The 26,369-nt window shown below is 37.0% G+C and overlaps 1 protein-coding gene across 1 annotated transcript in view; it reads right to left on the reverse strand.

The window, feature by feature from the left end:
• The window catches only part of ADAM22 (ADAM metallopeptidase domain 22), a 339,260-nt gene that overhangs the window by 5,428 nt on the left and 307,463 nt on the right, over positions 1-26,369 (reverse strand). Inside the window, exons 26-31 of the mRNA XM_042780809.1 lie at positions 23,604-23,621; positions 16,005-16,112; positions 13,137-13,237; positions 12,526-12,592; positions 10,193-10,303; positions 1,573-1,696 (exon numbers count right to left, since the gene is read on the reverse strand). Coding sequence (XP_042636743.1) covers positions 1,573-1,696; positions 10,193-10,303; positions 12,526-12,592; positions 13,137-13,237; positions 16,005-16,112; positions 23,604-23,621 — 529 coding nt within the window. The remainder of the gene's footprint in view (positions 1-1,572; positions 1,697-10,192; positions 10,304-12,525; positions 12,593-13,136; positions 13,238-16,004; positions 16,113-23,603; positions 23,622-26,369) is intronic.

A 26,369-nucleotide genomic window follows, 5' to 3' on the forward strand; every position in this document is an offset into this window, starting at 1 on the left:
AAAACACCCCATTACATGGATGAACTTGGAGGACATTATGCTGAGTGAAATAAGTCAATCACAGAAGGACAAATATAGTATTAGTTCATTATTGTAAAAAGTTAAGGAAAGGTTTATATATGGAAGGAAACTTTCTTTGTTGGTTACCAGGGGTGGGAGGGGAGGGGAGGGAAACACTGCAAAAAAAAAAAAAAAAAAAAGTGCATTGACCCATGTTACTTTAGCTTTATGTATTTCACTGTACATAAATTATATTTCAATAAAAAGCATTTAAAATAAACAACAACAACAAGTAAAGGAACGCAAGATACGTGAGCAAATAAACTTGTCCAGGCTTTTAAAGTTTTAACTTTTTTTTTTCTTTTTATGTTATTCCTAAGAACATGATTGTATAACAGAGCACAACAGAGCCTAGATAGCAATAAAGGGAATTATTCTTCAGCTCTATCTTTCACTTAAGCCTCTGATGGCTGGCCTCAAATTTCACATAATGGATGTGTTCCGGGAAGGCTGTGAGACAGAATGGAACCATGATTAAACTATGAAAGGGTACTAACTAATTAAAAGGAGCTCTGGTGGGGTAGTGCCTAAGGCATTTGATTGCTAACCAGAAGGCTGGCGGTTCAAACTCACCAGCCACTCCTTGGAAGGAAGGTTGGGCAATCTACTTCTGTACCAATACTGCCTCAGAAACCCAAGGAGGGGTCGCTATGAGTTGGCTCCAACTCCACAGCAGTGGGAGGGTAACTAATTAAAGGAAACTTTAGGTGATTTGGTTTTGTATGAAAAAAAATCAGTTCCTCCATATATGTTTTTATATTTGGCACTTTTTAAAATGTAAAAAGCAGCTAAATTGAGCCACATACTTAGCCATATTCTTCCAATATTTTTTCTATTACCAGTGGCAACATATTATCTACAATGAATAATTAAAGGTATAAATAACACTGCTGAATAATACACACCAAATATCTTTAGAATTTATCAACATAGATTAGTAATTTACATGTAGAAACCCATGGCCGTAGAGTAGATTCTGACTCACAGTGACCCTATAGGACTGAGTAGAACTGTCCCATAGGGTTTCCAAGGCTGTAAATCTTTACAGAAGTAGACTGCCTCATCTTTCTCCCATGGAGCGGCTGGTGGGTTCTAACTGCCAACCTTTTGGTTAACACACCTGAATGCTTTAACCACTATACCACCAGAGCGCCTTTACATACAGAAGTCTGAACCAAAAAAACCCCAAGAATCTTATTTTCAAGTTTAATTTTATCAATTATCTTATGAAGAAGTAAAATGGCTACCTCTTTTAAAATGTGCGTTCCTAGATAAATGGTAGGAGCTCTGGTAGCATAGTGCCTAAGGCACTTGACTGCTAACCAGAAGCCTGGTGGTTGAAGCCCACCAGCCACTCCTCAGAAGGAAGGTTGGACAATCTACTTCCATAGTGATACCACCTCAGAAACCCAAGGAGGGGTCGCTGTAAGTCAGGTCTGACTCGATGGCAAATAACAACAGATAAATGTTAATGACTGAGGATTTCAGCAAATGGAAGAGGCTTCCACATACCCTGGCACTTTGTCGGTTGGCTTTCTTCTCTTCATCGGGAAGTGGAGGCATTGGGTAAGGGTATTTTCTGCTGGAGGCAATAGACCCAGTTGATGAAGAAGGAGACTTGGCAGGTGATAAAGTCCTGAGATGTTGAGAACATATAAAATAAATATCATTTGACTGCCTAATCTCAATTTTAAAGATCTGAAAAGTTAAATTCATAACAAACCCTCTGAGTTCTACTTGCATAGGCCACTACTGCACAGGTTGACTACTGGGACGTTATTTGTAATCACTGTAAGGCCGTAATTTTATCTTCCTAACATCATAACTGTAATGAGTTACTTAGATATTAGTACAAAGAATCACACTTTTCAACTTAAAAGCCTATAACGAAGTTTTCTATAGAACAGATTTTAAAAATGCTAAAATAGAAAAGAAATAATATATCCTAAGAGCTCATAATGTTAAATTAAGTGCATAATACATTTAGATACTGGCTTATTTTTACCACTTAGTGTATTTTTCAAAAAGTACAGTAATTCCAATTATATCTTAAGATCTTAAAATGCAAAACAATTAATATAGTTATTAGTTGCTAAGTCACACACCAGTTTACACAAAACTCATGCATTCAAAGGCCAGTGTGTTAGTTGTGAAAGAACAAAGGCAAATACAGGGAACTTAATAAATTAGTAAACATGCAAGCAATAAAAGTGCAGAGTTCCAGCCAAACAAAGAGTCTGATGAGAACACAGAAAAATGGTCTGATTAGTCCCTACAATCAGCATTTCTCTACAGGAGAGGATTCTAAGCCATAGCAGTAGATCTTGGTAACTCATGTATGGTACACTTGTCATGTCAATAAGGTGGCTACACTTTATTGACTGAAATTTTACTAAAACTAAAGAAAACAACAACAAAAACCCTTCCTACTCTGAGAACATGTGTTCTTTTTATCATAGAGATGATTCCATATGAAGTCTAAGTAAGCTTTTGATGGGTTAGGCTACACTTGTTTGATTTTGCAGTTGTTGTTATGTGCTGTCGAGTTGGCCCCGACTCATAGCGACCCCTCCTTGAGTTTCTGAAGCATATGCAGTGGTAATATCTGTGACTAAGATGGGCACACTGGAAAAGCCCATACTTGTTATTAACTTGCTTTTAAAGTGAAAAACAAAACTAAACAAACAAACAAACAAAAAAAAACAGCTGAGAGTGAAAAATACCAACTCACAACATACCAATGGAAAACAGAGGTGATAAATCTACAGTAGTTATTCTATTCACAAATGTCACCACTACACATGCATGAACTCCTCAACTTCCTGGTGCAAGGTGATAATGGTGCACATCACTGAATTGGTTATATTGCCACCACACTATAAGTACTTATTTCAGAAGGATGTACCTCATCTGCTGTGGATGACTAACCCAGCCTGGGATCAGGGGTGGGGGTGTGGGGAGGCAGTAGCATTGGTTAGGGAAAGATCTGCTGCCAGCACTGTATTCAATTGCGTAAAGATGTCTTTTTTCTCTCCCTTCTAAATCTTGGTCTCTCTCCATGTAATATCCTTTGTTCTGGTTCTGCTGTAGTTGTCAATTCAGTTTCCATTTTATGAGTTCATGTTAACATTGGGAAGCCACATATTCTACAAACCTTGAGATCCAAGTGAACATTTCTGCTCACTTTTAAGAATCAAATTCACTTTTAGTCTGTAATTCCTAACATTTCCTCTATTTTTGATAAATGGCCAAGACAACTCCTTCCTGTGAACTGCTAGGACAGAGAAGCTGTTTGACTTCCATTATTTTAATGCCCACTATCATAGCTAAGCCGATGGAAGTAACTTGGAATATCCAAACTTCAAATCTTCTACAGTGCTAATAGGGTGCTACTGCATTATTTTTCTAATTCAGAGTTTAAATGTTCTTTAATTTTAGAAAAATATTTGAAATAGAACTATGGTCTTCAGAAAATGTGTTTAAGATGAGGACAAACTTTTAGACATTTAAATGCATATTACTAATAAAATAAATGATCATAATTTAGTTTTAGATTTTTAGCCTAATCACTATTGATAGAATATCCAAGTTCAAGAAAGCTAGTCAGGTTTACAATCCAATAACCCAATTTTGTTTACACTAGGAGATAATGAGATACTGGTCATCTTTTTAATTTGCAGGAGTATGTGTGTCCATAAGCATGAGCTACTGGCTGCTGGCTTACAGACTCACAGTTATGCCAACTATTCACTCTGTCCAAATGACTAGCCTTGAACACAGGCAAGGCCATTCCAAGGAGGTGTGCTGAAAGCCCAGTCTTCTCCTCAAATACCTTCCCATGGCCAAGCCAGTAATAACTTAACAGGTAGTATTCTCCAGAACCACAAAGAAATTGTGCGTATACTACTTCTCATGTTAACATACTAGTTAACTGATAACTTTGAACCCTGAGAGGAAGAGAAGCCAAGCAGGAGTTTTAGTTGGGGAAAGGAGCAGCTGGCCTTGGAGGTCGAGTTGTGTGTGACAGCATAAAAGTGATGAGCTTGGGGACAAGGGGCAGCAGAGCCAAAGCAGGAGTCAGAATAAGAGCAGAGGACAAGGCAGGGTAAATCAGTTTAGGGAAAATAAAAACACACTCAAAATTTCTCACAAGTATCTAAAGAAGACACTTCTTCAGATCTTCCTCTGAGCTCTTTTCTGACCCTCGTTACTTGCCTGGTAGTTCTCATCTGATTTTCACTTAAAACCAAGCATTAGGCCCAGGTCATTTACTTACAAAGTAATCTTTGGAGAGATGTTTACTATTATCGTTACTGCCTTCACAAAACTCACAATAACCATGTTGTTGTTGTTGTGTCATGGAGTTAATTCTGACTCACAGCAACCCACTACAACAGAGCAGAAGTGCCCTATAGGGTTTCCTAGCCTATAATCTTTACAAAAGCAGATCAGCAGGTCTTTTTTCCCCGCAGAGTGGCTGGTGGGTTCAAACTGCCAACCTTTTGGTCAGCAGGTGAACACTTAACCATTGCATGACCAGGGCTCCTTACAATAACCATTTTGTGGTTGTTATGTGCCGCCGAGTTGGACCCAACTCATAGTGACCCCTCTTTGGGTTTCCGAAGCGGTATCACTACGGAAGTAGATTGCCCATCCTTCCTTCCGAGGAGTGGCTGATGGGTTTGAACTGCCAGCCTTCTGGTTAGCAGTCAAGTGTCTTAGGCACTATGCAACCAGAGCTCCCACAATAACCATAGTGGGTGCCATATCAGAATTACATAATGAAGTTATGTCCATGTGTCAATGGACTGTGTTACATCTTGGGGTGACATCAGACTTCCTGGGCTCACCTACCATATATATGCCTATAAGGCAAATTTCAGTTCCATCCTTCCCCTACTGGCAAAAGCCAGTCACATGTGAGGGACAAAGGTCCACTCTTTAATCAACTGGCTGTGTTCATATGAGAATTTTATAGTAGCCTAATTCAAAAGGGTTTACAGCATGCTCCAGGATAGGAATTAAATAGTCACTATCCATGCTGCTACTTTCAAGTAATTACAGTGAAAGTGAAATGGAACAGATTTTGGATTCAGATAGACTCAGGCTCTAATTCTGGTTCTGATGCTTACTGGCATGCTACCCTGGGAAAAGCATCTAAACTCTTTGTGCCTTCATTTCCGCCATCCCTAGAAAGGGAATAAGAATACCTACACTTCATAAGAAATAAAGGTACTCAATAGGCACTCAATACATAATAGTATTTGTTCCTTTCAGAAACTGCATTTTCCTTGAGACAACAGAAATGGACTCAAAGAAATAAACTCATTAATCAACTGCATAATATCCAAGAGTAAGGATATTTTCTGAGAGCTTATAAAGAACTCTCATCAACAGAAGTGCACCCAGGATCTTGATGTGGTGAGATAATGGTCTTGTCTTCACCTCACCTGCTCCTTCCTGAAGACCAGAATATATACCGATGAAAATTTGGGCAACCACCGTCATATCAGAACAGGGCAAGGGGGTACAATCAAGGTGCTCTGATCCCTCAAAATCATTTGGCATTTACTTTTTGTAGTGATGTGAATATCACACTTTAAGTGTTGGGCTGCCTTTTGCTGCAGTCACAAAATCTCCATTGCATTTTGACAAAGAAGTCACAACCTTGATACCCCATGAGTGATTAATAAGGTGACCTTTACCTCCATTGGTGATTTTGGTCAGAGAGGTAATCCTGAATGACCTGGCAGCAGATGAAGCAGGTCTGAGCTTAAGCAGAGGATTGGCAAAGCACGAGCCAAAGTGTGGATGCACTTTGGGCCTCCCATGGGAGGCCTGGCATAGATGGCAAGGAATGAAATTCTCTGTCGCGTTAGAATGATTGTTTTAAAAACTTAATTATTTTACCACTGCCATGGAAACAGCTGATGTTTGAGTTTTACCAGTAAAGTCCTTATTATCCTTATTATCCAAACAATAAAAATAACCCTCCACTGCACTTTATCCAACCTTAAAATATAAATATGGGTTTTTTTAAAAATAATTCTTAATGTGACTATCCACTATAGTGTAGAATTCAACATCTCATATTAAAAAAGGAGATAAAGGAACCCTCTAAAATTGTCCTTGCAGCTTTGAACGTGCGATGGGGAGGTACTAAAGCATTTCCCCATCCATACTATGTTTAGTCATGCAGCTTCTGGGCAGACCTGGGTGATCTTAAAAAATGTGAACTCCTCTCTGGAGCCACATAAACTACTCAGCTCACCCAGGGGAGGGGAATGAACTCTTCCGGGGTACCATTTCACAAATTATTGCCGCAAAGAACATCAACTCTGTTCAGGAATATAAACTAGCCAACATGATTGAGACCAAAGTTATTCTATTTTGGTTCCATGACTGCTACGAATTACAATCTGCCCACAAGCCTGAGGAAAACAGAAAGGAGAAATAGGACTGCGGGTAAGCCACGATTCCAAAGAACATTCAAAATCATCTTACCTGTCTTCCTGATGCTGGCCATCTTGGGAGCTACAGGTGAGGGTGGGATGTTTGAATGTGAGTGTATGTGTATGAACTTCAGTGTGGGAAAGTGGGATAAGCAGAGGGACAGATGGGGTATAAAAGCAGGGTATAATTTTGTGAGCAGGCAGAGGTTATGCTTTCCTTAGGGTATATGCAAATGTTATGAATCAAATTAAAATGCAAGTAGGTCTAATCATTTTCTCAAACCATACATGACTAAACTAAATGGTACACTGGAAGAGAAAGTCCACCTTACATGGGTGCTGAGAGTTAAATATACATACACATTTTGATATCTGTTAAATACTGACCCAAGTCATGGTAATAAGTGATCTGAAAGCTCACTATTAAACTGTGTTCTGGAGAGGCAGTAACTGAGACTACATTTCTTCTTTGCATGAGGTATCCACAAAGCAATCAAATATAAAGTGGACATTTACCTCCAGGAAATCACTTTGAGATTACAAAGAGTGAAAAAATACCATTAAGAGCTCTTAGAAATACTCTCTAACCTCTACTATTACAGAGAGCTGTAATGAATACATTAGATAGATCCTAAAATGTAGGGATAATCTGTACTTTTTGTGAGTCAAGAACACACTTTTAATTTGCTTCCTGTTCTATATGGAGTATTATACAAAAACATTCTTATTAACATAAAAAAGATTCCTTAGATACTTTTTTAGAATCTGTGAAACTCTTCTCAGCACAGCCTTTCTCTGGTAGCAAACGTTTGTACTGAGCAAAAAAAATCTAAACTCATCCCACATATTCTCATGTGGTCAATATTATTTCAATAATCTTCAAGTTAGATCAATTCATTGTTTTCACTCCAAGTAAAATTCCACTACATTTCATTTAGTTTTTCTACGTGTTTTTCCTTGAGTTTTTGTATGCACTATGCACTCTTAGGTGGTAAGTAAGAAAAATGCATTATGAAACCACTAGATTCTAGAAATTAAATTGCTCAGGTTAATAGTGCTTCTTTATTAGTGGAAAGTATGTTTCATGCCCATAGAACACTACATAGCATCAAATGAAAAGTAAGCTACTAAAAAGCTCAAGATGGTGGTAAGGACATGCACTATATGGCAACCCTTTCAAATGGCTTCATTTGAAACATTCAGAAAAGAACTAGACTTGGTCACGAAGCCACAAACAGAGATCAGTAGGCAGCAAATAAACAAGGACTCTTTCCACCTACAGGAACTTGTCTTGGGAGATACAAGATAGAGATCCAGTCACACTACAGTGTTGTATGCACTGGGAGAGTTTAAAAAGGATATAAAATTAATTTATAAAATACCTAAAGTATGGTCCTTCAGTGTTTTTATTCACATCTTCTACCCACTTAGCTACATTATAGTCTCTTTTGAACCATGGGTTTAAATACCTGCAGAAAGCAATGGAAGGAACAAAGAAAGCAGAACAAGATAGAAAATCTGAAAATACACAGCACAAGCTTAGCAAGGATGTCTTCACCCTCCAAATGCAAGTGACTATGGCAAATAAACCAGGATGGATGTTGGGTGACTATGAGACAGTCTGTACAATGACATGAGAATAATCTCAGCTACAACAAGATTCAAGGCATTCTAGAACATATTCAACATTTCAGGGGAAGCCTCTTCCAGTGGCTTCCCAAGGTGAATCAGAAGCTCCCTTTCAATCACAGCACTGTCAGCAGTCCCATTCACCCACCTCCAAAGTGGCTTTTTCCAGGCCATCTCTCATTTGGCTTCTTGGTTTTCAAATGATAATGGTAATGGCTTTTTGAGAATATTCAGATGGCTGCAATTCCAACCTGGTGTTTGGGCATATAACACCCCAAGAACAATAAAAAGGAGCAAAGATCTCTTTCCAACATGAAAGGAAGGCGTTACACAGGCTCTGTCTTACACCCTAGAGCAGACCCCAAGCTGGAGTTAGTAAAAAAGCATGCTCTAGTCCACTCTGTGAAGAGCAGAAAGGGACCCACTCTTCTGATCCTGGAGCCCAACACACATAAAGTGTGGTCCAAATAGGCCTCCATGATCTTGAAGCTGGTTTTAGTCATTTAGATGCAGCTGCCATGTTCCTCCTCTTTGTGCACTCCAGACTAAGGTGTTCATATTTCCATTAGGAAATGGCTCTCAGAAGTTGCCTTCCAAGTGTCTGAACATGAATGACTGCCAGAGGATAGGAATGGCCTTATTAGCATCTTGATGAATCTGGTAGAGTCTGTATCAGAATTACTATGCAAAGGAAAATGTAAAAGGAGTAAAATTTGGGGCACAAGTTGGTTTCTTTTCAGAGAGTTTCCTTTGACTTTTCTCTGGGAACCAAGCAAAACCACATTCCTTTAGAATTTGCCCTTGTAAAACAATACAGATTGAATATACTCAATATTGGAAGAATGTGGAGGTTTTACTACATTTTCTCATTTTTACAGTATCTTCTAGAGATATTGATAGACAATTAAGAGCTAAACTCTATAAAATTTTAAGTTGTTGGAAACAAATAAGGAAAAATTATAAAATACACTATTTGGGGTTAAAGTTTGTTTCCTTCATATTTAATTTTCATGCTGTTTGTAAATACATTTAAATCAAGACTACATTTTCACAGATTATGTATGCGTATGTATCTGTCTATGTGTGTATGTATATATATATATATATATATATATATATAATCAGATTACTTTTTTCATAGTTCTTTTCCTCACTTTTAGCCATAACTAATGTCCTCCACAAAATAATATCAAGAAGTTCCCTCCTAAGAGAGGGGCTTTGTTGCCTTTTATGCTAATAAGATGATGTTTGCCAAAATAATGTCTCCTCACTCAGGGACAACTAAATAGTTTTGCCTTTAGCCACATCACTGCCAACTTGTGCTTTTCACAGAGATAGTCAATTAAAATTTGCATAATGGTTTCCACTGAGACTCTGAACCAAAAGTAAAAGTCAAAAAGCAAGTGCAGCCACAGATGAAGGCTGGTGAATGCTCTGGCCTGGGGAAAACCATAGAAAAGCCCATGCAGCTGTTATCAGGTGAAACATAGCCACACAGCAAACTGAGGCACCCACAGGCAGATGGCCACTTCCAGGAAACATCTGTTCCTTTCACTGACAATCTCAGAAGCCCAAAGGACAGGTGCCAGGGCTATTTCATGAAACCCACACCACATGGCTTGACTTGCACTTGATGGTGCTTTTCCTGTTTCAGGGAGTATTTCAGAAAGCTGTAATCAATGAAAAGAGCTCTCAAATGTTTGCTCCTTCTGGAATCTATCCATGAAACCATATTCACAGTGGGCTTCCTAATATCTCTACGTGGCTGGAGTGATGGGGTGTGTCAAATTCCTCTAAACCTGCCTGTGTGGCTTGACTTGGCTGATAGCGCAACATGCAAAAAAATAATGCATTAGACCAGGTAGGAGAGCTCCTTGTGTTCTCCAGGATGGAGAGGTGGAGGAAGAATAGCTGGCACTGGCTGGACCAGGAGCAGCTCCGAGCAGACATGGGGCTCAGTCAGAGATCAAATGGCCCTGTTCTCAGCCAAGGAAGGGACTTGGAGGGAGATTGAGTGGCAGCCCAGAATGAGAGGGCAGGTGGAGACTGACCTGTGATCCAGACTCCCTGTCTGGGGGCTGTCAGAGCCCCCTGGGCTTATGCCTTGGGATGGGACTGTCGGGGCGAGGGAGTGCCCAGGCTCAGGTGCGTGGGGCTCCCTCCTGTAAAAACACAATATATAATACAAAGTCTGAGCCAAAAAAAAAAATGTTTTTTACATTATGTACAACAGTGAGGAAGATGCAAAAGCTTTGAGTGGAAAAACAATACAGTACACAAAGGACATCTTATTTGGTTAATTAGCAGAGCATGCATTTTTGGTGCATGTTTTAATGCCTGTCCCTATTTTTCATCATCCTTTGGGATGATGAGATACTAAAGGGACTGTTGAAATAATGGACTTGATAACTGCACTTAATCTAAAAAATAAAGTTGTGCTTGTCTGTGGTCATTCTGCCCCTCTCAAAGCCACACAAATGATATTGCTAAACGAGAAACAGATGGAATTTTTTAACAACAACAACAAAAAAAAGTCAATATGATTCTTGATCAACTATACATTAGGAATCCTTGTAAGAATATATATAGAAAGAGACAGTTCCCATATAATCAGGGTATCTCAGAATATCGGTCAACTTCACAAACTTGGCTCCATTTAACATGGGTCATGTAACCCAAATCTGAAAAGTCCAAAAACTCCAAGGGAGTCCTTAATATTTTTCCCTCACAAAAATGATTCCATTTAACATCTTATTAACTATAACTTGATTATCTCACAGGAAAGATTTCATAGGGGCTATCTGTGATAACAGATATTATTTTTAATAACATGACATGATTAGAGATTTTAAACAAATTTTAAAAAATAAATGATCATGCTAGAAAATATTGTATGAATCTTGCTAAACACAAAGTCTTCTTTGGGTTCTAAAGTCATAGCTTTAACATAACATTGAATCTTCTTATTGTTCTTTTTCACTGAGGAATTTTAAAGCCATGTTACAGGAAATACTGTTAGGAAACTAAACAATACACAAAGGAAGTTCTCAAAAACATTGTGCAGTTTTATCTGTACTCCTGTAAGCAACGAAGGTAAGCTAAGGAGCTCTTACCATATGACCTCATGCAAAACAAACCAAAAAAACATTCCAAGAAGAGTTTATCAATCATGAGGCCTAAAGCATCCAAGCGCTTTGGGAATGTATAAGATAAACTCTAACAGATTAGTTATTTATGATGGAATTTTATGATGCCATTCTGGACCATGCAATTTTATCACTAAAAAAGTCTATTGTTTCTAAGGTAAAGTATCCTCTAGTAAACTTTGACAAGCCACTTACAAGACAATACCATTCAGCTGGAAGGTCCAAATTTCAGGGCAATGTTATTATTCCTGGACTGAAAAAGGCAGGGTATATGATGGGAAAGCTAAACGTAAGTTTCAGACAAGCAGTTAACAAATATCTGCTATTTGGATTTTTTAAGTATTAAGGCATGAAGAAGCAACAGAGATCCTGGGAATAATAACTACCACTTCAGTGAGAAATAATTAAATTTCTTTTAGATGGGCCAAAAAGTACAGGTGATCAAATTTGGTGGCAAGGTTAGTCCAGAAGGATACTAAGGGTGTGTTTTATTCCATGAAGAGAGAGAACAGTTTGATGAAGCTCTGTTATTTTCATACTTTCTGAAGTGGAGAAGCAAACAAAAAAGTGCATGGTGATTACTTCATTACACACTACTTTAATTTCTGACCCCCACTCCCACTAAAAATGTGTAGCTAACATTGAAAACGGATCATGTTGCATAATTAGCGACAGTGACTCTGTTAAGTTGAAGTAAACACCCTTTTAAATGTTCTCAGGAGGAAAATTTAAAAGGGCAACTTGTTTCATTAGTCTGAGAGAATGCTTAGATTGCAGCCATGAAGCCCTCCAAGCGGCGGTTTCAGGTCGTGAGCAGTATCATGCTCTAGTACGGTGGGAATTTTCCCTGATGCTTCCAGGCTGTGTGAATATTGCGGAGGGGAAGGGTGATCCTTTTGAAATGGCTGGACCCCGGGTGATGAGAAGAAAGGAATGTTATCAAAATTCCCTTCAAACATAGAACCAAGACACCACAATGGCAGGTTACTGGAGGAAAAAGCCTGCAGTGAGGGTAAGACCCCCACTATCAGTGAATATTGGTATGGGTACAGTTGCGGAGATGCCTATGTAAAAGAGAAAAGTCATGGTTAATTTTAGAAGGGCAAAAAGGAACTGAAAAGACAAAACCAAGGCCAGAGGCTTGGTTTATGGTTCTTTGACTAGTCAGTTAATTAACTTTTCACACTATTTGCACAGGACCTTGGAGGGCTTCTTTACCATTAGAGGTTCAGACTTACTCAGTTGAGTTAGACCGAGGTCTAAATCTTTTGCCTCTGATTTTCTTTCTGTTGCCTCCCAGGTTACCTGAAAAAGATGGTGTATGGCTAGATTGGCACATAAATAAACAATTATCCTAAATCTAATTATATAGGGTTTCAAACACATATAATTAACAACTGTTGTTGTTGTTATGTGCCGTGGAGTCGGCCCCAACTCATAGTGACCCTTCCTTGGGTTGTGAGGCAATATCACTATGGAAGTAGATTGCCCAGCCTTCCTTCCGAGGAGTGGCTGGTGGGTTTGAACCGCCAGCCTTCTTTCTGGTTAGCAGTCAAGTGCCTTAGGCACTATGTTACCAGAGCTCCTAATTAACAACCAGCACCACCCTAAAATACGGGGATTTGTTCCACTGCATAGCTTTCTCAGTGCGTCTAGAATACTTATGCTACTGAAGTCCTTCATTTACCACCCAGGAAAAAAAGAACTCTCATTGTAAGTGTCCTTCTCTCAGTTGAGAGAAGAGCTAATAAACTGCTTGCAGGAAAGAACAACAGAGTGTTGACAAACAGGCATCACAGGACAGAGTGTGGGTTATGTGGACAGGTGGATTCTGAATGCTGCCTTATACCTTGCCAAGAATTACTTCGAGGACGCCCATTTTCACAGATGTCTGAAATATGCTTTGTGTCTGGTATTCTTTCACTCCAAGAATGCGAAAGTCCATTTGACCTGAAATTAAAAATATTTATATATTGTTCAAAAATGAATTCACATTAATGTTTTGAAGTCAGTAAGCAAAACTTCTAAGCATTACTGTGTATTAAAGTAAAATAAAATCTGAAATGAAAGAATGAAGAGAACATGAAAGTCTTCATGAAGAAGGAAGGCAGAGTTACACAACATTCAATTTAAGAAAAGCCAAATACAATGGAACCCCATTAAAAGAGACAGGAATTAAAAATAATCAGATTATACTGCAGCCAATTTACACTCCCCAGGACACAGTAACCACATACAGCAAATTCACTACACATTTCGATTATAAAACCCTAGCAGCAGAGTCATAATGGGGTCCCACCATAGATGTTTCTTAATTGTAAAGCAATGGTTTCCATTCAAATATTATGAGAACATGGACTTCCAAGAGATTTCATTAGGATTTTCTCAACTAAACTTAGTTAACCTTTATAAAAGTACTATTTAGGTTTTCTTAAACAATAAAATTATTTTCTGAGAATTGGCATTTTCTCCAAAAATATAGTCCAGAAAACTGTAGTCTGTGTTAGTTAACTTTCCAATAACTAAACTCTATGAGTTATCATGGAAGTGTCTCTCACAAAGCCCATGTACCATTAAGCCTTTCTGCTATTTATTTCTTACCATCTTTAAAAGAATAGTCTGTAAGAAGCAAAATTTACACACCTACCTTGTACCAAATAAGCAAAGTATTTTGACAAACTATATATACTTCCAACCAAAAAACCAACTCACTACCACTGAGTCGATTCTGACTCACAGCGACCCTTTGGGTTTCTGAGGCAGTAAACCTTTACGGAAGTAAATTGCCCAGTATTCCTTCCGCGGAGTGGCTGGTGGGTTTGAACTGCCAGGCTTCTGGTTAGCAGCCAAATGCCTTAGGCACTACGCCACCAGAGCTCCTTCTGATTATACTTTCTGGAATTTTGCAGAGAGTGAGTCATCTATAAAAATTCACAATGGATTTTACTCTGTATAAGCATTAATCAGGAAGGAAAGTTAAAGGAATTTGCAAGAGCTGGGAATACTATTTTACATAGCACTGTCATAAACCTGAAGCACTGTTCTGGTTATATATATCCTAAGTATATAACATATACTTAGAAAAGTCAAATAATTTGATACAATTTTTAACTACTTAAAAATCATACCCTTTGAGATTTTGCTAAAATCTGTGAATTATTCAATGATATTTTAAGCTCTTCTGAGGTACTTTAGAAAATAGCACTAAAAACCTTTACCACATATCATTCTGATTAATTGTTAAAATATTTTATTTTAAAAGCAATCATCTATTGATGAATGAAAATAAATGGAACTAAGCTCAATTATTATGTATTAATTCCCTAATAGAGACTTTTTCAACATGGTTTGCTAATTATACAATGACTCATCATTTGCACAAAAGAATACCCATTGATGTCTCCACTTATTTACCATATTATTTAATTTGAAATTAAATATTTGACCAAGAAAAAAATACATATACTGAGAAATTTAAGTAGTGCTCTAATTTTTTTATTCTCTTAGTCAAAAACACCCCAATTAATTAAAGGGATAAATATTTGTCTTCTATAGGTCTGGACCTCTTGTACAAAACTAGCATTTCTACTTTAAGCTGTGTTATCCAAGTGGAAACAATGCTTCAGGTTTATGATTAGTGCTATATAAATTAGTGTTTCCAGCTCTTGCAAATTCCTTCAACTTTCCTTCCTGATTAATGCTTATACAGAGTGAGACCCATTGTGAATTTTTATAGATGATTCACTCTCTGCAGAATTCCAGAAAATATAACGTTTCCTCTCAATAAACTAGCAATTTTCCCTTCAATCAACAAAGTAACTAATGCAACCAAAGTAATCCATGAAGCTCCCAGATAGTTTCTGTTACTCATTACATTACATCCCTGTAGCAAACCTTAAAAGAAACTAGCTTTTCTTCAGTGTGAATGTAGTTCTCATTTTCTACAACATTCTAACTATTTAATTCTTCTAAGAGTTTATTTATGTAATTAAGCAATTATAAAGCATGCAGAATTTTAAATGGTCTTACACAACTTAAGATCCTAGAGAAAGAATATAGCATCAAAGTTTAAGACATAGAAATAATATATTAACCCCATCTGTACTATTAGAAAACTCAAGCAGAAATTAAACATACTTAATTTGGCAATCAAGCTGTAAGTTATAAAGGCCAGAAATAATCATCCCAGGAATAAAAGGCAAAATCATAATATTCAAATACATGATTCAAAGCAAAGTGATCTGTTTCACAGCAAGCTTAGCTTTGCTATATACTGCATTTAAAATTAAAAAATATTCAAGACAGCATTTATATTACCCATTTATTTTAATAATTGCTTTTATTGAAGCATGACAGTAACCTTTTTCTTTGACTACCAAACATGACATAAAGCTCACCATTAAAGTGTTATTCAATAACTACATATGTTTTCTTAAGCCATTATATGATTAAGTCTGCAACACCCTGGGGTTCATATATAGATTTAAGGTTGTCGTTTGTTCTGTTTTGGTTTTGTGGCCTGATTTGTAAAAGCACTGGCTCTGAGCATATGGCATTTTTAAGTAGAGTAATCAAAGAACAAAGGATACTATTTGTTAACATTCAAGAAAGAAGGAAGAAGTAATCAAACCTGCTGCAAAATAATGAAATGTTCTGACTAATGGAATAATGTGTGATGGAACAGGTAGAAATCTGAAAATGCGACAGAAAAGCAGACCTCTTCTTAGAACTAGATGCTGAGTTTGTGCTGACTCCCGGAGGAATGTCGCTATAAAAAGAGTCCTCAGCTGCAGGCTTTTTTACATAATCGCCCTGGGGTGACTGTCTAAGGCATAATAAACATTTCAGAGTCAGAAAACAAGACACACACATGAACACAGACATATGCAAATATTATTTCAGGAAAAAAAGAGGTAGGGGTAACGATCTACATGACTCAAATCCGTAACAACATGTAAGATTATTAATACAAGTGACAAGTTAAAGTCATTCTAACTGCAGAAGTCAGAAATGCAATCCCAGAAGTCCTCGCACTTTGGAGGAATACAGCTTTATTTAGGGAGAAAAACATGGAAAGATGAGTCTTTTGCTGTAACTTCATTACTCTTGGAGATGGTACATGCAGTTTTTTCTTTTCTTTTCTTTTCTTTTTAAATAAATTTGGTGCTGAAGAAGTGCTGGGCAAGACAGCTCTTGCCAAGATAAAGCACAATTTCTCCCCACCCCCACCTCCACCAGGGAATCAACTGTTCATGATTTCTAAGCACTACATAATATAACCTTGATTTGATCTTAAAACACATGATTAATTTCTAAACTATCTTCTATAATTTGATCCAAATCAGTCTTTGAGTTTTGTGTTCAATTTGGAGCTTCACTGTTCCTTTTACAGGAATATGAAGAAATTGAAGTAGACTCAAAGATGAATCAGAAAGGAAATTCTGAAACTGGAAAATGGAGTATGTGAAGGAAGATTATTTAGCAAGAACCCAAAAGGGTTGGAAAAATAACTGAATTCTTGCTGAACTATGGGAGGATGTTTATAGGCAGTTGTAGCTGACTTCAGTCTTCTATCTCCACTGTAGTTAAGAGTGCAACAATGGAGTATCTATTTAATCTGCACTATTAAATAAAGGAGGTCTAGCAGCATAGTGCCTAAGGCATTTCACTGCTAACCAGAAGCCTGGCGGTTCAAACCCACCAGCCACTCCTCGGAAGGAAGGTTGGGCAATCTACTTCCATAGTGATACTGCCTCGGCAACCCAAGGAAGGGTTGCTATGAGTTGGGGCCGCCTCAACGGCATATAACAACAACATTAAATAGGGTCACTCAGTCAACCGTCTTCTCACTGTGGCTAATCTGATCATTAGCCAAAGTGTAGGTCCCAAACAGTCAACTGCATCCAAAACTTGATTTAGTTTCATGGAGTACTATTGCTGAAGGTGCCACAAACAACTCCAGAATTGAGAATCTTAAACAGAGCTGTACTTTAAACAGGTCTCCAACAAAAGCACAAATTCACTAACTCCTGTTTCCATTTGTTTGTTCCTTAGTTACTTGCTCATGCAAAATTCTATCCAAAAATGCCACTTTGAGGTCTTTCCTTGGTTATACTTATTCCCATATTGTAAATGTTTAAAATCCATGATCATTCCTTCTTTCAAATGATTGAATATTCTCTCTCCTATCATTTCAATGCTATATAGCCACACAGCTCTATAATTCCGGAAAAGATCTCTTCCAACTGAGTAAAACACATACTTAAATTTATTTGATTACATCTACTCCTCTATTTCGACTAAAGAAAGTAGACTTTCTCACTACATTTGAATAAAAGGCTAATTTGACTTTAATTTTTTTTATATATATAAAACCAAAAAACCCACTGCCATGGAGGTCATTCTGATTTACATAGTGGCTAAGGCACTTGACTGCTAACCAGAAGGCTGGCGGTTCAAACCCACCAGCCACTCCTCGGAAGGAAGGTTGGGCAATCCTACTTCCGTAGTGATACTGCCTTGGAAACCCAAGGAGGGGTCGCTATGAGTCGGGGCCGACTCGACGGCAAACAACAACAACAACAACAGGACAGAATAGAAACCTATAGGGTTTCCAAGGCTGTAAATATATATGGAAGCAGACTGCTTCATCTTTCTCCCATGAAGCAGCTGGTGGGTTCAAACCACCAACTTCATGGTTAGCAACCAAATGCTTCAACCACTGAACCACCAGAGCTCCTTTTATATATCTTCCTTTGAAATACTTTTTAAGCCTTTGACTTCAGTTCATAATGGTTAACCTATCATTAAATACCATGAAACAAAAGTTTTAAAGGAAAATTAATATACCTTCCACATTTAAAGCATTAATAACACAGGATAAATGATTTATCTTCCTACATAAGAGATCTTTAATCCCTGGACTCATATTTTCTGTTTTATTCTGTACCAGTAAAATATTCTATCAATTCTTGAAAAGTGCTCTCAAAGTCATAGAGGTTCCTCATGGAGGAAACTTCCCTTTAATATCATATTAACGTTTATAAAACATTACGAGAGAATGTCCCATCAACATCAGATATCCAATAATAATCTTTATGGATATCAAATATTTTTGTCACTATTACCTTTAATAATAATCTTTATAAGCTGGTAGGATGTGCCTCACCAAATTCAAATTAAATAATAAGTGCTTTGAACTACATTTGACATTTTCCCGTTACTCTGTCTCCCAAATTACTCTCTATTTAGGTGGTTCTGACATTCAGGTATTTGCCCAAAGTCTCCCTCCGCTGACACTGCAGGTGTAAATGGACTGCTCACAATGGATGAGGCCCAACTTGTATTTTTTTAAACTGAGCATGCTGCTGTAACTTCTCTCCAATTCGTGGTCATTTCTTACATGGTGTACAAATATCCTAAATACTAAACACATTATAAACTGCAGACTACAGTCAAAAGGTTGAAGGAAAATTTCAGTTCAATGTACCTTGGGGACATAGCCATGTTTTTATTATCCTGGGAAGATAATAAATTGAGATCTTATCTCAGCTGTAAAGTCTCTGAAATACAGAAACTACTTCTCTGCACTCTTTGTAATTTCACAAATAATGTTTTTAACTTTCTCCACAGAGTGAAAACCAAAAAAAAAAAAAAAAACCCAACTCATGCCATCAAGTCATTTCTGACTCATAGAGACCCCTCCTTGGGTTTCTGAGGCAGTGTCTCTATGGAAGTAGATTGCCCAGTCTTCCTTCCAAGGCGTGTTACATGTTACATGTAGATATTTTAGACATGTGCATGAATTTTTTATAAACAATGGCAAAAAGAAAAAAAAAACTGTTCATCTTTTAACTAAGTTTGTTTTCCTCAAAAAAGATCTCTTCCTACATAAATAGCAGGTTACTCTCGCCCCCATATAATCTTGAATTGGTACTTCATTTTGTGTTTTGAATGGACATATCCTATTCAATAACATTCTTTTATTTCCTAATCTCTAAGGCAAGGATGGATCCCTACAACTTAATGACTCTGGAGAGGCTAGTTGATGCAAACTGTCATTATTATTTCTCCTCAGTCTATAATGTCTCTCTGCTTAGTGTTTGCTCATACTCTACTTCAGACGACAAAAAGTTCATAATTAGAAATTATCTAGTTTCCATTCTGAATTGAAAAAGGAATGTTTCTTGGTTTATCTCAAAAGCCTCTAGGGAAATGGTTAGACTTGTTATGAGGGAAGTCCTATCATTCCTAAACTTACTACCATCAACTGGACTGGGATTCACAGCGACTCCCACTGAGTTTCTAAGGCTGTAAATGTTTAGGGGCCTCATCTTTTGTGCCTCATCTGCCTCCCACAGAGCAGCTGATAGGTTTGAACCACTGACCATCTAGTTAGCAGCCAAATGGCTTACCCACTATGCCACTAGAGCTCCTTTATCATTCCTAAAAGGGCCTATTAAACTACAATATTTAACTTAACATCACCTACATACTCAAAATGAGACTACAATGAAAAGGAAAACATTTAATCAAGTGTAAAACTTAATGCTAAAGTAGTTTCTCATGCTTGTTGGGTCTCTGGGCTGTCTTTTAATACAATTATTCCTTTATTGTTTTAAGGGATATTGTATAGTGTCTACTAAGCCACATGGACAGATATGTGAACATCACTGAAATAGTAATAATATAAAAACAAACTAAGAAAGGTCTCAGAAAAGGTGGGAGGTTCACGAGAAGAATGTTAAGTGGCTAAAACTACTGAGAGAGAAAAACAATGGGGCCGAGGAAGGGTTTTTGCTTAAGTTTTATTAAAAGCATGGATCAGGAAGATATGATTTAACCTATCTCTCATTAATCCACAATGATGTGTGTTCATTTCACACAAAGAATGAGAGTAAGATTTCAATGAAGTATGTTTTTTTTTATGTGTTCAAGTTCAATTAATGTTTCTTATTCTGTTGCTATTTGCAAACCTGACTGGAAACTAAAACTGAAACTTTTAATTCCTTTTACAAAAGTATACAGCTACTAAATCCTAAAATACTTACACTATAACATAAAACAATCAACGGAAAAAATTATGGAGGTCTTCTTTCCTGAAGATTTTAAAGAAAAGGGTAACTAACCATCCTTCTAACTATATATTGTCTATGGCTTCCTCTTGGCCCTCAGTTCCCTGATTCTACCCTTCACATGGAGACATTAGCAGATTTAAAGGGATACTGTTCAGATGGGGGGGTTCTGCCTCCACTGGGCGCCAAAATGAGGCTTCTATTCTTCATTAAGTAGTTTTGTGAATAGAAAAAATATCAAAAGTGGGCTTGCTTCCAACTTTTTACATACTTGCAGTTAAACATATCCTATTCCTTCAGTAAAATGAACACTTTGAGAATATACTCAGGAGAAAAAACATGATCAGATTATCAGGTTTGTTCAAAGATTCATTTGCCCAGCTTTTCCAACAATTTAAAAGTTATGCTCAACCTGACGTTTCTGTGCCATTACACAATCATGTAATATTTACATATTTAATAATGGTTTTGCATCTATTGTCAAAGCAAAACTTCATGGTCACCAACACCTTCAACAGCTCAGCCATTATCCATGAGGGCTCCACTCTGTCAGTTTAACCTCATCTACCTCTTTCTGTTTCCTGTTGATTAGTCCTTCCGTCATGAAATAGCCAATGAAAACCTGATTTATAGGCAATGACAACTCGAAATGCTTAATTTCCTGCCATACTTAGGAATTGGGTATACCTTAATTTGTATGTCTGCAGACATTTTCATGAGATTGTAAATTCCTTAATGCTTCATTTGCTCTATTGGCCTTCCCACCTTCTCTAAAATCTCTAACACTATTCTCAAAAAGAAGACAATATTTGCCTCAGAAGATCTTTACACATTAATGACTTCCTGAACTAAAGTCCATTCTTTGCTACTTCTTTCTGTCTTTGTTTTGAAAGTCACTGTGCAACCCTAAGGCTCATTAGTCAAGGCAACAGTGAAAAAAAAAAAAAAAACCATATTGAGATATATCAAAATGTATCAAATACTTGCTAAAGATGTGACACCTCTCAAATTTGAATCAGACCCAAAAGGAGTAACCAGATTGATGAGATTATAAATCAGTGACACCAAGAAGCATAAAATTTTATCAGACACAGAAAGGAAATGTGAGTGTGAAATTTTTCTTCATTATACCTATGCATAAGGAGGTCTGGTGGTGCAATTAAGGCATATGGCTGCTAATCAGAAGGTTGGTGGTTCTAATCCACCAGCCACTCTTCACAAGAAACATGAGGCAGCCTACTTCTGGAAAGATTTACAGCCTTTGAAACTGTATGGGGGTCACTATGAGTTGGAATCAACTCAATGGCAATGAGTTTGGTTTGGTTTTTATACCTACGCATGTATTGAGTTAGAATGAGAAAATAGTACACAGATTTACAAACTAATAATTTTTGTGTAATTTGGCCAATTGTCCTGATCTCTGGTGAGAATGTGTATTAAAGCACTGTTTTAACTTTTATTATGTCACATATTTGAGACATTTTACTTTCCTATTTATACCCTTGACACTCAACTCACTCACTGCCATTAAGTCTGATCTGACCCATAGCAACCCCTCCTTGGGTTTCCAAGGTGGTATCGCTACGGAAGTAGATTGCCCAACCTTCCTTCCAAGGAGTGGCTGGTGGGTTTGAACTGCCAGCCTTCTGGATAGCACTCGAATGCCTTAAGCACTATGCCACCAGAGCTCCCATACCCTTGACACAGCAATGTTAAGTCACATTATATCCTTAGCTGCTATGAGGAATAGAGCTGAATCATCAATTTCTGACAATCTTATGTGCCTAATTTTATTTTCCACTGAAAAAAGCTACTCACTTTAGATTTCTGATATGACTAATCAATTCCCACCCCAAGAGAAAGCCTAAATGGTACCTGTTCTTTTCTAGTGCTTTGGGACACAAGAGTTTAAAACTCTACCTTTTTTTTTTTAATTGGTTAATGTTTTAGATCTACTTTTTTCCATAAATGATGAATTAATTACTCTAGAGTAAGGGCAATATTTTCTAATATCTATTCTAACTGACTAGGATCTGAACGCCCTGTGGGCATCATTAATTTACACAAACCCTATTGGTAACCCACTGCCATGGCATCGATACCGACTCACAGTGACCCTTTAGGACAGAACAGAACTACCCTTTAGGACAGAACAGAACTGCCCTGTAGGGTTTCCAAAGCTGTAAATCTTTACGGAAGCAGACTGCCTCATCTTTCTCCCACAGAGAGGCAGGGAGGTTCAATCTTTTGGTTAGCAGCCAAATGCCTTACCCACTGCTCCACCACAGCGCCTTCTGATAGGGGTTTTAAATTAAAACGTGCAAGGACACAAGAGTGTAAAGTTTAGTTGCTTAATATGTGAAAGAAGGAAAGTTGAGATTGGGGCCTGAGAAATTATTACTGAATCTATTACCTCTTATACTTAAATCTGCAACATTTAATGGAAGGAAAAAGCTAAAGAAACAGAAATCTGTATAAATATCTTGGACATGAATGCTTTGTATCTCTTTTTATGCTACTGGTTAAATAGATTTTAAGGTTATGCTGAACTGGATGCCTGACTTTTTCCATGGGATTTTTTATTTGAAAAAGTACATCTGATAATCAAAGATTCCAACTATGCAAATTTCTTCAACTCCTTGAGCAACTGCCTATTCAGTACAAAAATACTTTCTCATGCAGAGATAAATAGGTTCCCCAAGTACCAGGACATTCCCTTGAAGGCCATACGGTGCCTAAATAAACTTTACCACTTCTGTATGGAAGTTATGTAACAATAGCAAAAAACAAAAAATAAATTCTCTCAGGAAGTATGAAGCAGTAAGACTTTTTATAAACACAAGGAAAAGTCAATAAACTAATGTAAGCAGAGGAGCTGAAGATGTGACACCTTAATAGAGAAGAAGTTTGCTTTAGCTAGGAAAAAAAAAAAATCAAAATCCACATGTTACTATGAAAACAACACAAATTAGAACTGCCACTAATTGCAGTATTGTTGGGTGAAAGAACCATAAATCACTAAGATTAAGATTAAACCATGACAGACCTACTTTAAATGAACACATTGCACAACAGCATTGTTAAAATTATCATTTCAAGGTCATGAAAAACCAAAATTAGTATAGGATCATTGTAGCATAAAAACAAAGTGAATTTGATTTACAGTTACATGTATACATTCCAAAGATGCTAACAGGATTTAAACCACTGAGTTATGTATTCAGATTACTCTCATCACATACCTCTGTTCTCGATAGTTTCTTTTCATGAACAAGAAGAGAGAGAAAAAAAAGAACAATAATTAGTTACCTATGGAAGCACATTAAAAGAGTACTAAACATAGATACGTATCACTAGTATTCACTGAAAGGTCTCCACCAGTGGATTTTGAGTTGCAGGTTTAAAACGGAGAATACATACACATAAAAATTTCACTAAGACATTAGAAGTGATAGAGATACTATCAAATAACTATCCATTTTTAAAAGCATGAGTAAGCTGTAACTAATAAACCGTAAATGTTTTTATAACATTAAATTGTATTGAATTAAACATTTAGTAATGTTCTGAAGTCAATCCTATTTCAAATACAGGTTTTCAGACTTTGATTTTAAATAATGAAATAAATGAAGCAAGTTACTTATATAAATTAACTATGTTTTCATAGAAAATCATAATCTATTCCTTTGGAATATTACACTCCAAATTACAGCTAATCCTAAGAATTTCAAAGATGGCAGCATAAATTAACATCAGAACATGTTATTTAATCATGTAAGATTAAAAAAGAATGACTTAGGACATGGCTGTTAAGACTTCTTAAGCCAGTGCTACTCACAGAAGCCTCACATTGAGAATTCTTTATTCAAAATTTAGTCTCAGTTTTTCATTTGGTCATAAAGTAAAATACACTTACAGGAGTTCCAAAATAAGTCAACTTTTAACTGAAATCCGTCCTACAAGGTTTGGTAGTAAGGTACCCATAATTTTTTTCAAAAGGGTTAATTTTAAACTATGATGTAATAACTGAAATTCTGAAGCATGTTAGAAAAATGAAACTACGGTATTTGGGGCAGTTCTACTCTGTCCTACAGGGTTGCTGTGAGTAGTAATCGACTCAGTGGCAGTGGGTTTTGTTTGGTTTGATTTCCTCTAAGATCAAAGATAATGCTTCCATATGGATTTCATTAGCAGCACCTTCATCTTCCAATCTTTTCTATCCACACTGTGAGTATCATGTTTAACAACGGGCAATGAGGATAAAAGTGCCAATTAGTTGCCTATGATTTTTTATTCCTGAAACCATCAGATGCAGAAGAAAATAAGCCTAAAATCTTTCTGTTCAACATGTTTCACTTTTTAGTCCTATAATCTAATTATCTAAGACATCCACCAGTTTCACATGAATAATCCTCATTTCTATTCCTGCTCTCCCCTATACCAAGGATTAGAGAAGGGGAAGTGAGATTAATTGGAAGGACTAAAAAGAAAATAAGTTCTTAGGTCTTAACTTAGTTTTTGTATTTCAGCTAGAATCTATGAAATATCATATTCATATGAATTTTAATTCCTGCACTAAAATTTCTACATTTTGTCCTGAATTGTTTTAGTAATATTAAAACTTTCACCATTTAGGCTCAAATTATTTAGAAAAAAATATTATAGTATGAACAAGATTTGCCTTTTTTTCCTTCATCTGCCAAGCATATATACTCAGAAATTTAAAAAAAAAAAGTAAAACCTCAAAAGAATTATCATAAAAATAAGAAATTATACACAGCAGGAAGTACTCCTAACCCTAATCATTGAAAGAAAGACACAACAATGCTTTCCTAGGAGCAGATGTTTTGGTTTCACGTTTTCTGAATGGTGTTTCTCAGACTACAACTAAAATACTCATTTTCATCAGCAGGTGGCAGAATATCTCACATAGTAGAGCTAACAATTTTCCTTTCAGCCTTCCTGTGGCCCAAGAAGCCACTGAGCTACTTCAAAACAGCAACGCTACATTACCACATAAATTTTGTATTAAGGAAGGCGAGGAAAATAGTGGGAGCCCAAGATAGGGCTAACTTGCCTAAGCATGAAGAAAGATCAAAGAAAAAATATATAGAAAAGCTTTCCTTTCAGACATAGAATTTATAATTCATGTTACACTGAAGTTAGACTGTGCAAATATAAATACACAGCTTCCCTCACAACCTTCTATCAAAGAATCAGTAAGTGTAGAGCACCCAGGAGCTCAGTAGGTTTATGTTCATTTAATCAGGAAAAACATGACTTCTTGGCTGTGCTCTGCTTCAAGATGTAATGCTATGTTAACTACGTAAGCTTTACTATAGTATTGGTGCTATTTCATATATATTCTTCCACAACTGTCTTTCTGTTTTGTAATGGCTTGTAGCATAGAAAGTTGATCCTGACAGTAACTAACTCTTCCTTTTCAGTCAAAAGAAATTCTTTCAGGGTTTGGCCTCACAACAAGCAATTGCCCATATACTTTTAAAGGTGTTTGCTTTGATTCAGATGGCTTAAAACCACATCAAGTACTAAACAGCAAAAACATATGTTATGGATTGGATTGTGCCCCCCACCCCAAATATGTATCAAATTGTCTAGGCCATGATTCTCAGGATTATGTAATTATCCTCCATTTTGTGATTGATTGAAATTATCCTGTATGTTATAAATCCTGACATCTATGACATTAGAGAGGCAAGATTAGAGGAAGTTATGTTAATGAGGCAGGATACAATCTACAGGATTAGATTGCATCTTGACTCAATCTCTTTTGACATATAAAAGAGATTAAACAAGTGAGTTGAGATAGGAGGGACCTTCTCCCACCAAAAAAGAGGAGCCAGGAGCAGAGCTTTTCCTGGGGTCCCTGTGACGATAATGTCCTAGACCCAGAATAGTGGCTAAGGCACTTGACTGCTAACCAGAAGGCTGGCGGTTCAAACCCACCAGCCACTCCTCGGAAGGAAGATGGGGCAATCTACTTCCGT

Source organism: Orycteropus afer, unplaced genomic scaffold (genome assembly GCF_000298275.1).
Source record: "Orycteropus afer afer isolate SDZICR_OR568_19922 unplaced genomic scaffold, OryAfe1.0 scaffold00063, whole genome shotgun sequence".
Lineage (NCBI taxonomy): Eukaryota > Metazoa > Chordata > Mammalia > Tubulidentata > Orycteropodidae > Orycteropus > Orycteropus afer.